This window comes from Clarias gariepinus, chromosome 25, assembly GCF_024256425.1.
Source record: "Clarias gariepinus isolate MV-2021 ecotype Netherlands chromosome 25, CGAR_prim_01v2, whole genome shotgun sequence".
Taxonomy (NCBI): Eukaryota; Metazoa; Chordata; class Actinopteri; order Siluriformes; family Clariidae; genus Clarias; species Clarias gariepinus.
This window is the reverse complement of record NC_071124.1, coordinates 25,057,762-25,072,500: the sequence shown is the minus strand read 5'-3', so window position 1 is coordinate 25,072,500 and position 14,739 is coordinate 25,057,762. Positions and strand designations below refer to the sequence as shown.

The 14,739-nt window shown below is 40.8% G+C and overlaps 1 protein-coding gene across 2 annotated transcripts in view; it reads left to right on the top strand.

The window, feature by feature from the left end:
* The window catches only part of xrn1 (5'-3' exoribonuclease 1), a 24,506-nt gene extending 9,793 nt beyond the window's left edge, over positions 1–14,713 (top strand). Inside the window, exons 19-40 of one of the 2 annotated variants that reach the window (XM_053486612.1) lie at positions 41–144; positions 276–404; positions 760–922; positions 1,912–2,025; positions 2,108–2,206; positions 2,324–2,439; positions 3,112–3,348; positions 3,650–3,785; positions 4,292–4,348; positions 4,445–4,577; positions 4,873–4,942; positions 7,383–7,599; positions 7,710–7,796; positions 8,433–8,528; positions 9,464–9,541; positions 10,405–10,536; positions 10,884–11,022; positions 11,159–11,292; positions 11,489–11,602; positions 12,068–12,170; positions 12,653–12,804; positions 13,411–14,713. In XM_053486612.1, the coding sequence (XP_053342587.1) occupies positions 41–144; positions 276–404; positions 760–922; positions 1,912–2,025; positions 2,108–2,206; positions 2,324–2,439; positions 3,112–3,348; positions 3,650–3,785; positions 4,292–4,348; positions 4,445–4,577; positions 4,873–4,942; positions 7,383–7,599; positions 7,710–7,796; positions 8,433–8,528; positions 9,464–9,541; positions 10,405–10,536; positions 10,884–11,022; positions 11,159–11,292; positions 11,489–11,602; positions 12,068–12,170; positions 12,653–12,804; positions 13,411–13,674 (2,874 nt within the window). In that variant the 3' untranslated portion in view covers positions 13,675–14,713. Of the gene's footprint in view, positions 1–40; positions 145–275; positions 405–759; positions 923–1,911; positions 2,026–2,107; positions 2,207–2,323; positions 2,440–3,111; positions 3,349–3,649; positions 3,786–4,291; positions 4,349–4,444; positions 4,578–4,872; positions 4,943–7,382; positions 7,600–7,709; positions 7,797–8,432; positions 8,529–9,463; positions 9,542–10,404; positions 10,537–10,883; positions 11,023–11,134; positions 11,293–11,488; positions 11,603–12,067; positions 12,171–12,652; positions 12,805–13,410 lie in introns of both variants that reach the window. The other variant, XM_053486611.1, reaches the window with a different exon arrangement.
* Positions 14,714–14,739: the final 26 nt, after the last annotated feature.

Here is a 14,739-nt window from a genome sequence, read left to right as displayed (position 1 = left end):
TGTGTGTGATTTTATAATTTTTTTTGTGTGTGTGTTTTAGGTTTTGGAGAACGTCGCAGCACTTGTGTTGGGAAAGTGTGTGTTTGTGAACTGGCCTCACCTGGAGGAGGCGCGTGTGATCGCCGTATCAGACGGAGAGACAAAGTAAGACTTTTACCTGAATTGTGGGCAGGGTTATGGGCGGAGCTACGTCCTTTTCACTGGACAAAGTCACTCTTCTAAAAAGAATTTTTGCATTTGTGTTAAATAATAATAATAATGTTTCTCTATCTCAGGTTTTTCCTGGAGGAGACGGCTGGAGTACAGAAGCTGTACGAGAACACGCCTCCCCCCATTAAAGTGGTGTATCTGAGCGATAAAGAGCAGAAGGAGTGGGTTAAAGAGGTGCAGGGCCTCACTGAGCAGTAAGAGTCTGATATTTTTTGGTCAAAAAATAAGGTGTTGATTAATTCTTTAAAACAGAAGCAATGTTAGCAGCGCAGGTTTATTTTAATGTGCTTGTTTCAGTACTTCATGGTTTCTATATTAACGGCTCATAATTGTTGCCATGGTGAAATTTTCTTAAAGTAGGAGGATGTTTCTATATGTTGAGTGTAAGGAGTCTCCAGTGTTGGTGCGGGACAGGCGCAGTCACACGACACACATTTATCATTAAGAAAATATTCTTAATATTTTGTAACATCAGCCTGTTCTCTCTCTCTCTCTCTCTCTCTCTCTCTCTGTTTCTCTCTCTCTCTCTCTCTCTCTGTCTGTTTGCAGCCATCATAAGCGTAAGGGTGTGGTGATAAACGAGACGTCTGTGGTGATCTACGCTCAGCTCCTTACAGGGAGGAAGTATGTCATCTCCCCGAGCGGTCAGGTCAATCTGGAGAAACAGTGGGCCAGACAGATCCTGCCCTTCGCTTACCAAACCATCGTTAAGGTACGATTAATTATCATCAGCAGCCAGAACATCAGACCGTCACAGCAGTGTTTTACTTTTTATTCTCATTAAACACATTTGAGAACAGCTCACTTGATGCTGATTATGATTTATGGAAACAAATCCACACAACAGTGTAATATCTCTATATCTCTCTCTCTCACACACACAGGTATGTGTGTATATATATATATAAAATGAATAGAATTCCGTAGTGTTTAATTAAAACAGTTAAAAAGGGTTTGGTCTGACTGGGGATTAGGTCGTATTATAGTTATACTGTGTTTCATATTATTCTGCGTACCTGGGGGCCAGGGGTAGCTCAGTGGTTAAGGCATTGGACTACGGTTCGGAAGGTCCCAGGTTCAAACCCCACAACCACCATGTTGCCACTGTTGGGCCCTTGAGCGCGGCCCTTAACCCTCAACTGCTCAGATGTGTAATAAGATAAAAATGTAAGTCGCTCTAGATAAGAGAGTCTGCCAAATGCCCAAATGTATGTATGTAATGTAACTGCCTTCTGTATTTTCTGGATGTTATGCATCATATATAAACCAGCCTCTAGCATAATAATAATAATAATAACTCTTTTAATCCAAAAATCTATGGTTAACTATAACCTATGAAAGAAGAAAGTAACATTAACTTCCAGGTTCTGGGGTCGAATCCCAATATGGAAAGCTAGTGCACTATGTAGGGTGTACAATCCTTTGTTCCACACACCAAGTAGGGCCCTTGATCCGGGGTTAGAAAAGGGTTTGGGATTCAGCCTTGTGTTAGAAGCGAGTTAGCTTTGTAGCTAAGCGTTAGCCGTGAACAGAACGACGCGGACGGTTCAGAGGCGATTCAGAAGGACTTAGAAGTGATTAGTGCAGAGACGGCGTGTTGTTTAAGACGACATGACGTTATCAGATGTGTGTTCTTTCTGAAAGTGTAAAAGCAGGTGTTTATTACAGTCTCTGTAATGGAGGTGTGTTTGCTCTCTTCAGGACATCAAGGCCTTCGATTCGTCCATGTCTCGGTTTAAGACGCTGGAGGAGCTTTTCCCCGTCTCCACCACAGTGTTCATGGTGGGAAGCCCATATTACGGAGCGATGGGAGAGGTGAGACTTCCCATGGTCACACGGGTTAAATGATTTATAAACTTTTACCGGAAATTAGATTTTTTTTTTCTTCATTTTTTAGGTGCAAGATTCGAGTGATGTCATCACTGAGGGACGTGTACGTGTGGTCTTCACTATGCCGTGTGAACCTCACCTCGATGCCTTAATTCAGAACCAGCATGTCAGTCTGACTTTGACTTTTCCTCTAATGAGTTCATTAATTAGTTGTTCTAGTGTTGTATAATGACCATTTTGGTGATAAATATTAAATTGCTGTTCTCGTGTTGCCTTTACTCAGAAATACTCGATAAAGTACAGTCCCGGCTACGTCCTGGCCTCACGCCTCGGCATCACCAGCTACCTCGTCTCCAGGTTCTCCGGGAGCATCTTCATCGGCAGAGGGTCCAAGAGGAAGTCAGTGCAGCTCGGGTTCACGTTACACCTCACCTGCTCACACTGTCCTGATTGTCCTATAATCACCAAAATTATCTTATTATGCTTTTTAAGTGAAGCTGAAAACACATTTAACCATCAGAAGTAACAAATATTTATATAATAATTTACGACACACTTTAAAATGAAGGCTTTCAAAATGTTTATCTTAATTTAGACTTGCAAAAAAAAAAAAAATCAGAGTTTTGATGAAAAAATGTTAGACCACAATTGAGACCTGTTTTATACATAAATATAACAAATTAATGACAAGCTATTTTTATTGATTCATTTACAATTTAAAATTACCGTTATAATTATTGTTTAAATAGTATGTTTACATTTATTATATTATAATAAACCTTTTATTTATTGAGTTTATTATGAATTAAGCTATAAGGATCTTAATTATTATAATTTTATTTTGTATGAATTATCATAATTGTAGCATACAGTGTTTGAGTTTTATGTTACAGAATAGATATTAAACTGAATAAATTTTTACTCTGAAGGTTTTAGGGTTAAATTCTTGGGTTTGAAACTAGATTTCGTTTTTAATTATATGATATTTGATGATTGAAATCATCACTATTACAGACATGTCTTCTTGTTTTATATGCTTGCTCATCTTCTCTCTCTGTCTCTCTCCTTCAGTCCTCATGGTGAGCAGAGAGCCAACGTTGGTCTGAATCTGAAGTTTAACAAGAAGAACGAGGAGGTCCCGGGCTACACCAAGAGAACGGAGAAGGAGTGGCTGTACTCGGCCGCAGTAGAGGAGCTGTTAGCCGAGTATCTGGAGCGATTCTCAGAGGTGTTCGACTACGTGTCCAGGAACAGCCACGACGACTTATTTTATGAGGACGATATCTGGCCAGGAGAGGACGAGAATGGGTACAACACACACACTAACCCACACACAATAACACACACACACACACACACCCCTTACCTTGCCTAATACCACCCTGTAGTAGTCCATGGTTCAGTGTCAATGTTCGGCTTGTGTCCACACTGAGTGACGTGCTGAGGGGAAGTGGATGTTTACGGGGAGGGACATTTACACAGGGGACGATAAAGGACAGAATCAGACTGTAATCATCTCTCTCTCTCTCTCTCTCTCTTACACACACATTGCCCCTCTTTCTCTCTCACACACTCTCTCTTACTCTCTCTCTCTCTCTCTCTCTTTCAGAGCAGAAAAGGTTCAGGAAATCACCACCTGGTTGAAGACTCATCCCGTAAGCTCTTCCTCCCGAGCGTCATGTGACCTCCAGATTTTGGACACAGGCATTGTGGGAAAGATTGAGGAAGAGCTGGAGAAGGTTAAGGTGATCATGGTTCATTTCTCTATAAAATATTTCAATGAGGTATTTTAAAGGGTTTATTCTAGGAGTCGATAAAAGTTCATAAAAATTATTGGTTAAAAAAAACAACATTAAAGTGGCTGGAATTGTGTTAAGACCTCGCCCAGACTTTATTAAACCCTAATTAGAAAGGATGGTGCTGAGCCTCAACTTTACAGAAGAAATGCGGTGAGAAGGGAAGGACATGAAGCGATGCTCCCATCATGCATAGTGTCCACTGTACAAGCCTCTGGAGACAGTGTTATGATCTGGGGTTGATCAGTTACTCAGGTCGAGACTCAGTAACGTTATGGGGCAATAAAATGAAGTCAGCTGACCACTGACATTAATGTACTGAATCACCAGGTTATCACATCTGTGGAGGGTTTCTTCTTCACTGACACTCAGAGTATAAAAGACCATCAGGAATCATTTTCACATGTTTTTATATTTAAATATAATATATATTTTATATTTTATTTTACTTACAGATGAAGAAGAGCAACAAGAAAGTGCGCGTGACTGTGAAGCCTCACCTGCTGTTCCAGGTGCACGTCTCATACACACGTCCACAGAGTTCCACACACTGTTAATGCTGTGGTGTAAGAGCAGTTAAATGATGGTGTTTATGGTTTGTGTCGCAGCCCCTGGAGCAGCAGCACGGTGTGGTTCCTGACCCTGATGCAGAGTATCACCTTTTTGACCGCGTCATTAACGTCAGGGAGAATTTCTCCGTCCCGCTCGGCCTCAGAGGAACCATCATCGGCATCAAAGGAGGTACGGCACACCGGTGCACTCGCGCCCTCACACTGCACACGTGACGTCCAAGGGCCGGGCGACGTGATGATGTCATACGGATACGTAACTTTTCTGATTCAAATGAAACGATAAGAAACCCAGATTTTAAGATGTTTTAAGTTATTTTGAAGACTTTTTTTGTGTATTTTGAATAATATTATCAGTAAATTTACTAAAGAATGGCTTATGTTTAAAAACTCTATTGTTTATTTATGATGCAAAAATGTGTTGACTGTTTACATAATGTTTTTTTTTTTTGGTTGTTCTTTATAAGCCGATCGAGAGGCTGAAGTTTTGTATGAGGTTCTGTTTGATGAGGAGTTTGCAGGAGGACTCACCATCAGGTAACACACACACACACACACACTCACACACTACACAATAATGAGAGTAACTGTACCTCTAATACCCCTTATAATAAACATATTACAATTACAGTTAACTCTATTACTCCTTTTGAGGATAATTTGGCAGAAATGTGACGCTGCGTCGCTGTTAAACAAAGTGATCTCGCGCACTGCTACAGACTTTATAACCTCTTGCTTCACGATGCTTTACAGGCGCACACACACACACAGTCACAATGTTATAATAAACAGTACACACACACTAGTGATGGGTCGTTCATGAACGATTCGTTCTTTTTGAACAAATCTTTAACATGACTCAGATGAGTGAGTCGTCTCAAAGAGTGAGTCGTTCATTTTCTATTGGACGCGCAAAGCATCACGAAACCCATGTATGTTATATACAGAAACCAGTATTAAACGAATCTCAGCAATGAGTCTTCAAGTCTCGAGTTGTTCGTTCTTTTTACATGTGACTCCCATGGACGCTATGCAGTGCAGTACACAGGAAACAGTATATATAACGATTGTGCTAGTGAGTCTTTGAGTCCCGAGTCGTTCGTTCTTTTGTCACGTGACTCCCATAGACGCTATGTAGTGCAATAGATTTAAAAGAACGAGCGACTCAGATTAAAAGATATGAGAAGTGAGCTGCTCATTCTGTTTATTATAATATGTCCTTGGTTACATTGTAATATTTTCATAACTGGAACTGTAGCCAAAATTTGTGTATGTAGATGTATTGGGGGTATTTTTATTGAAAACGCAACATTTTAATTTATTTCTGATCAAAAGAACTAAATGAACGAAATGACTCAAGAAAAGATTTGTTCATTTTGATGAACGAGATTCAAAGAACCGAGTCACTAAAAATGATTCAAACTTCCCATCACTAACACACACACGTGGTCAGAATGTTATAATAAACAGTACACACACACACACACACACACACAGTCACAATGTTATAATAAACAGTACACACACACAGACACACACACACACACACACACAGTCACAATGTTATAATCAACAGTACACACACACACACACACACACACACACACACAGTCACAATGTTATAATAAACAGTACACACACACACACACACACACACACACACACAGTCACAATGTTATAATAAACATTACACACACACACACACACACACACACACACACACAGTCACAATGTTATAATCAACAGTACACACACACACACACACACAGTCACAATGTTATAATCAACAGTACACACACACACACACACACAGTCACAATGTTATAATAAACAGTACACACACACACACACACACACAGTCACAATGTTATAATCAACAGTACACACACACACACACACACACACACAGTCACAATGTTATAATAAACAGTACACACACACACACACACACACACAGTCACAATGTTATAATCAACAGTACACACACACACACACACACACACACACACACACACACAGTCACAATGTTATAATCAACAGTACACACACACACACACACACACAGTCACAATGTTATAATAAACAGTACACACACACACACACACACACAGTCACAATGTTATAATCAACAGTACACACACACACACACACACACACACAGTCACAATGTTATAATAAACAGTACACACACACACACACACACACACAGTCACAATGTTATAATCAACAGTACACACACACACACACACACACAGTCACAATGTTATAATCAACAGTACACACACACACACACACACACACACACAGTCACAATGTTATAATCAACAGTACACACACGGTCAGAACCAAATGTAAAACCTCGTTCTTCTGACCCAGACCATGCTATTATGTTATCTATAATTATTATATCCTTTTAACTTTCTCACTTCTCTCTTAATTACTGACATTTTCATAACATAATAAATCAGCTTAATATTTGATGTGAATCTTGCCATGAAATAGCCTGAGAAGCTGATATGGCAATAAATCCAAAAACAAACAAACAACACACGGTAAGAATGTTATAATAAACAGTACACACACACACACACACACACACACAGTCAGAATGTTATAATAAGCGGTACACACACACGGTCAGAATGTTATAAGTGATGCACGCGCACTGAGACTGAGCATGGGAGACGATTACCCACAATCCCACAGCGTGCACATGAGAAAAACTATTGGCTCAGTTGTGATCATGTGACTCTCAGTACTCGTGTATCAAAACCTCACTTGTTAACAAGATAAAATTTATTAAAACATTTTGCTCAGTTACTCACAATCCAAGGCTCCACTGTACATGATGGTGATGTGTGTGTGTGTGTGTGTGTGTGTGTGTGTATGTGTATATATATATATATATATATATATATATATATATATATATATACTGTACATATTTACATATATATTTGTGTGTGTGTGTGTGTAGGTGCTCTGCTGGCAAAGGTTACAGACTTCCTCCTTGTGCCTTAATCAATCTGAGTCACGGACAGCGTCAGGAGCAAAACCCTCACAAGCTCACCGCCATCGTCAAACCGCAGCCCTCCTCTTCCTCCTCCTCGTCACCGCACACACACTCACACACACACAAACACCAGCTGGACGGCCTGAACCACTCGCCACGCTCACCGTTTAAACCTGCACAGGTAACACACACACACGCACGCACACACACACACACACACACACACACACTAATATCATGACTTTATATAAACTTTGTCATCCATGACGTGTGTGTGTGTGTGTTGAGCAGCAGAACAGCAGGCAGGCTCTCAGAGGCGACACTCAGGGACACAGAGACTCTCCTCAAAAAGGCCTGAACCAAAAAACACAGCACAAGGTAAAGTTACTGCAGGTCTGTAAGTCTGTACGGTGTGTGTAGGGTTAGAAAGGAGTGTGAGTGAGGTCAACAATGTGTGTATAATGATAAAACTTTAACTCACTTTAAAACAGACCGCTCGAGAATTAGAATAAATGTAAATGGCGTCGAACTAAATTGTTAGTATTTCAGAAATGGAAGGAGAGCGTCCTGAACTCTTAGTGCTGCTGGATCGACGCATCTCTCCACAAAGTAACAAAAAATAATCCAATTTTATCATATTTTAGTAATCAGGAATAAGACGACTGCAGAAATCTCCACAACAACAACATGCAGTAGTGAGGACTTCAGGAACTTTGTCAAGAACAGAATCGTAAATTTTAGGTGAAAAAATTCAGGCTTTACCATGAAGACAGTCCTGTCCTAGTCTGATGCAGACAGCTGTTATCTGAGGACTGGAGTTCCCTACAGTCTACCTGAACCTTCAGTAACGAACTGGACTCCATATGAACTTAAACACATCTCCTGTTATACTGAACTTCCATTCTCACACAGTATGAGTGCAGATTCAATCCCTGCTATCCGTTATCACCCAGATGAGGATGGGTTTCCTAAAATCACTATACCAATAAGATTGAAGTGTGTGTATGTGTGTAGGGCTCTGTGAATAAGGAGGAGGACTTCAGTAACGTGTGGCAGTCTCTTCAGTCTTCAGCGCTGCCTCAGAAACCACCAGCTCACTGGCAAAACCATGTAAGTGTGTGTGTGTTCTGATCATTAATGTGTCCCAGGTTAATAAAGGGAGTGGAGCTCAGCAGTGGAGAAACACAAGTGTGACACATTCACACCAGATCATGTTTTATCATTAAACTCTTAACTGTGAATTATTTACAATTTAATGTCAGCGTAAATCATATTGGTTGCCATGGAGACCACGGACTGCTTAAAGAAAAAACATTATTTATTTATATAAATAAACAAAAAACTTCCCTCGTCACGAGGGAACGCACCGCTCAGTGAAGCTCTAAAACACAGAGTCAGTTTACTAACAAACACTTTTTTGGGGAAATTGTATGTAATACATGTAATATACATACTTGTGCATAGGGTTGGAAACCTGGTGCCAATCTGGCACTGGTACCCATGTAATGGTGTGTACTAGAACCGAATCGGGATGCAGATTTGATGGCAGCAGGTAGCGCTAGCTCGCTAAGATAATCACGTTTAAATTGAAATGCCTTGCGCCTAGAAATGCTCACAATGTTCTGAAGTGTGCCTGTGTTTCATCACAATGGATTCCACTACTGTGACGTTCAACAGATGTCTTTTAACAATTGTGTGTAAAGGAGGAAACAGATGAAGCAGATACGGTCATACGTCTGTAAAAGAACTGCTGAAGTTTAAAGCCAGTTTGTGGCGAATCAACTATTAATTTTAATTTAAATAAATTAATTTAAATAAATTTACTTTTAGGTCAGGTAATGTTTAGGCACTGGTTTCTAAAAAAAAAACCCAAAACAATACCCAGCCCTACCTGTGCATGATTTTCGGTTCCTGATTACTTGGGCACATTTTTTCAAATCAGACTTACCAAAAAATGTCCCAGTTTGTGTCTAAACTCAGACAAAACTCTGGTGTACTGACTCTAAACTCTGGTGTACTGACTCTCACACTCTTGTGTCCCTCAGGGTCAGACTGGCAGCATCAGGTTACTGAAGAGGAACGAAGACCTGAACGCAGTCTCTCCACAGAAGCCTTCCAGCAAGGTGTTACTCCATCCTAACGACATATTAGATAAGAATCTGGATTAAATAAGGACAAAAAAAAAAAATAGACACTGCAGTGCACCGGATGCCAATATTTACAATTATATACAATATTCTTGGTTCTTAGAACAAATCCTGCCTAAGAACGTGCTCCCCGGACAGAATTACAGAAATACAGGGACAACCTGTATTTAAGGGAAATGAAAATTAATTAATGCAGCCTTTCAGCGGTTAATGAGATAAAGTTTGATATAAAACTCTACCTGTAAAGATCATTCTTATTAGAACTGTGTGTGTGTTCAGGCCTGGAGCTCACCTCCTTACTTCTGGGACATTAGTAAGGCTCAGGCTTCATAATTAGGGAGAAAAATTTAAGGGAGATCATCGGGAAGTTTAAGAGTTTTGTATAGCATGTTACATTTCAGAAAATGTTAAAAGGTTACTGACTTTAAGGATTCTGTAGTCACAGGTAAAAAAACACCTGTTGTTACCCGGTGAGCTCACGGAACAGGAATGAAAAGACGAGGCTCTTCAGATCGGAGAGGGTTTGAGAGAAATTGTAGCCGTCCTTAAATACTAGTTCTAGACGGTTTATAGACGATCGTGACGTGTCGTAGGTCCTCTGTTCAGAGTCGTAAGTGATTACTAACATGCTAATAAATTACTGCGTTAATTAATTATTAAATTAAACCATCAGTGAGCAATAAGTGAGAAGTGTTCTAATACAAACTCTGCATGCTTCTGCTAAATGTTAAAGAATACAGAAAGAACACAGTAAGGGTTTTGGATTTAAACCTGTGTCGGTGTTGTATTAATGCAGAGTGTGTGCACTGAGAGGTTGTGAACTCTTTCTGAACATGCAGGTCACCCCAGAGTTCCAGGAGCTGATCGCCAACCTGAAACTCTCAAAGGAAGCCGAGGGTTCGAGAAGTTCTCCGGTTCGAGAGCGTGTGGATGAGGAGGAGAAACCGCTGTCTCCTCAGTCCTTCGCCATGGTGAGGTCACGTGACTGTGTGTGTGTGTGTGTGTGTGTGTGAGAGTTAGATTAACTGATGTAAAGCTTAGTGTTACGGTTTGTCTGTTGCTCATTTATTATCTTTTTTAATTACTTATATTTGAGAAATTAATTTGGTTAAGGTTAAACTTTGGATGTTTTAATGTACAAGCGTTTACATTTTATCTTTCATCTTTTTTTTTCTTTTGCAACGTTTAAAAGAAAACCTGACAACTATAATACGTCTATTCTTCTATTAGTTGCAGCATCTCATTAATGACGCCTCCTCCTCGCTGTGCGTGTGTGTGTGTGTGTGTGTGTGTGTGTGTGTATATGTGACTTGAGCAGATGGGTACCATGATGCTGAAAGAGATGTTGAAGATTGACAGTTCAGCATCTGCATGCCCCGCCCCTAACTCCACCCCTCCGAACCCCTCCAATCCTGGAACTCAGCAGCAGAACCGCAGACGTTCCTCTAAAAAACTGGGTGAGGTTTCTTTTTTTTCTTTTTCTTTTTCCATGATAATAAGACCGGACTGGTAGAAACGAGCCTTACAGGTTTCTCCTGAAGATGATTAATGATGTTAACGCTGTTGAAGGTGTTAACGATGTTCTCGTCCCAGCGGCGAGGATGAACTCGGCTCCGGGGGATCCCGCCGCCCCCCCTCTCCTGCCCTGCATGGCTGCTGAGCTCGGCCGAGTGTGTGTGGGGCTGAACATGGGGCCGCCCGAGTTCACCTTCCTACGAAACAGACAGGTTAGTGTTTTACACACACACACACACACACACACACACACAAGACACCCTGATGTATTTGCCATGTTTGGTTTAAAATAAATCCAGGCCGTGAGGACTGGCTCACTTCACTTCAGTTCTCCTCTGTTTTGTACACTTACTGTGTGTGTGTGTGTGTGTGTGTGTGTGTGTGTGTGTGTGTGTGTGTGTGAGACAGGGTCTGACGGTGTGTCAGGTGAAACTGTCCAATGGTCTCCTGCTTCATGGCCCACAATGTCAGTCTGAAACTGAAGCCAAGGAGAAAGCAGCACTCTTCACTCTACAGCGTCTGGTAACGTCTCACACCACACCTGTCTGTCTATCTGTCTGTCTATCTGTCTGTCTATCTGTCTGTCTGTCTGTCTATCTGTCTGTCTATCTGTCTGTCTATCTGTCTGTCTGTCTGTCTGTCTGTCTGTGTTCACTCTGCAGTGCCTGATAATGTCTCTCACACCACTATCTCTACCTATCTCTCTCCATCCTTTGTTGTGTGTTTGTCATTCTTCTGTTTCTTTTTCCGTCTTTCTGTTTTATTCCTTTTTTCCATCTTTACTTTAATTTTTTTTCATCATGTGACTCATTGGCGTAAAATCTGAATCCAGTCGGTCAGGTCGAGTAATGACCCGTGTTTGATGTCTCTCTTTCCTCCTAACCACACACTTTGATGGGAACACACACACACATATATACACACACACACACACACAGAGTTAAAGGTGTGTATATTAAGGTGTGTTGTTGCTGTGCTCCGCTGCAGAACTCCGTGGGCTCGTTCCCTCTTGCTCCTCCTCCTCTGTTCGGCGGGATGCAGCCGATGCGTCCAATCGCTCCTCATCCTCAGGTGTTCACACAGCCTCCAGGTGAGCGTGCAGGAGTGTGTCACTGCTCTACGTGTATCACATTCTCAGATTCTTTATTTACTCGTTTACTTTGTTTGAACAAACGGACTCTAGATAAATATAACCCGTGTTTATCCAGTGAACAGCGCGGTTATCTACATTCATGAAAAACCTTTTCTGAGCAGATCTGTTCTCCGTGCACCGGTTGCGTAAAGCTTAAATGTTAAACAAACACACGAATGGAGAAGAAGAGAGAGAGGGTTGAGGGCAGTTACAAAGGCAAACAGTCAGCCATTCTGTCATTAGAACAAGTAAATGATAGTAAATTTTTATTTTTTTTTGCCTTTCATTGTGTCCTATGGGTGTATAAACTTTTGCCCATGATTTTTATGTGTGTGAAACTTTTTCCTTCTGCACCTGCTGGTATTAATTCTGGAGTTTTAATAATGCCAGGAGTCTAATCTCGGTATCTCGACACTGACCCGAGTGGTTGTTTTTCACAGGTGGTCTTCTGATGCCCCCTCAAGGTTACCCTCCTCTGCCATGGGGGGTCCAGTTCCCCCCACAGGGACAGCCATTTTTCGGCGGGACCTTTCCTGGAGCTCGAGCAGCCCCGCCCCACGTCGGATCTCACAACCAGTTCATCCCACTGCAGGCAAGACACATACACACACACACACACGCGCTTTTACGCCACAGCGATGCTGAGTTCTGAATTCTGATTGGTCAGATTTATTCTAAATATTGATTATTTTCCTGACAGAGGTGCGGCTGTAAATCACAGCTGCTGTATATTAATGCACAATAAATATCAAAATGTTTTGATTAGTGGAAGGAGTCTCCAGTGTTAGTGTTTTGTCATGTGAGTGATGTTTCACAGCACTATGTATAACGTATAACTAGAGAGATTTAAAACCTATGACAAGTCATTGCAATATACCGTGATACAATGGCACATAAATCACTTCAGGAATGTGCTGTTATAGAAAAACAACTGTAACTTCATTTTATCGCCTCAACAAGCCTTCAGTATTTAACTTTCACTTTTTTTTCACAGTATTTAACAAAACTAAGGTTTTTCTCATTGTGCTGTTAGCTCAGCTAGCTTAAGCTAAGAGAAACATGCTAGCGAAATTAATAATTAATTTTTCCAAGTTAGCCTTCCTGAACAAAAAGCACTATTATAGGCACCTAATTTTTTTTTTTTTATTAGATTTGTTTTTTTTTATCTAATATTTAAAAAATAATTGTTTAATTCTAGGTGACTAAGAAACGAGTTTCAGGCCGGAAGAACCAAGACGCAAGGCCGGACTTTGGGAACGCCGCTCGACCTGAAAACGCTGAAACCTCGTACCCTGCGTCTGCGAGTCCCTTCACCCACAAAACCCCTCCACCAATCAGCATGCAGGATTCCGAGAGCCCGCCCAAACAACCCTCCAAACCAACACACGGCCCAAGCTCCGCCTCCAAACGTAAACAGAGGAAACTGGCGGTGAACTTCGACGCTGCCAAAGTGACGGACTGAATCATGAAGTAGCTCCGCCTCTTCCTCTTCCTACTGGGTTTTTTTTTTCTTCTTTTTTTCGGGTTTTACAATGGATATTTTTTAAACATCATAATTATGCAGCATCCGGGAGGAAACAGTGATTTAAAGGTCTAAACCTGTATTACATCAAATATTGTGATCTTTTTTTTTTTTTTTTGTTAAGAGAGTATTTCTTTTAAACTTTAATCCAGGTTAATTTCAGGAGCAGAATGATCTTCACGACTCTCGCTTTCCGAATTTAAATTGCGCTTTTATTCCCATTGATTGTTATTGTTTTTCAAACTCTGGGTTTTTAATGTTTCTTGCATATTTGAATGGTTATTTTTCTAATCGCAGCACACTAAAAACAAATTCAATATTACTGTTTGATTTGTTTTTAATCCACAATCCCAGCTACGATCCTGCAGTTACAGACAATCAGATTGGATTTCGGGAAAACGCTGCTGTCCCTCACCACATTCCAGAAATCCAAATAAGTTCAAACTTGGGCCTGAACTTGGCGTGTAGAAGGGCGTGTCTGCTTATGTCTTTCTGACCAATAAGCGACTTTATGCAAATGAGAATGCTGTTCTCAGCCAATCAGAGGAAATGCTGTTTGGCAAAACTTGCAACAAAGTAACTTGAGCAGAGTGTAGCACATCTACAGTTAAACCTGTACAGGATCTATTTCGCAGCTCGGTCAGATACCCGGTTCAGTCCTTCTCTCTGTAAAACGCTTCGGTTTGCATTTTAAAATTTTGGTATTTGAATTTTATCATCTTTTCTTTCTTTCTTTCTTTTTTTTAAAAAAAGAAAAGCAGTCTCTCTTACCAGCAGCTCTGTACACTGTAGGATTTTTTTTTCCTTGGGATGCGTCACACATCCAGCGTCCATTTTCATTCGTGGACTGGGAACTGCGTCCGTGTGCAGTGGTATTTTGAAATGAACTTGAACCAGATTCATAGAAGAATTAAACTGTGGCTCCCGGTTTGGGAAGTGCTGTATATAGATCTTTAATAAACTACTTTTGTTATCAGCATTTTCATAATGTTCTTTTCCCCTTTT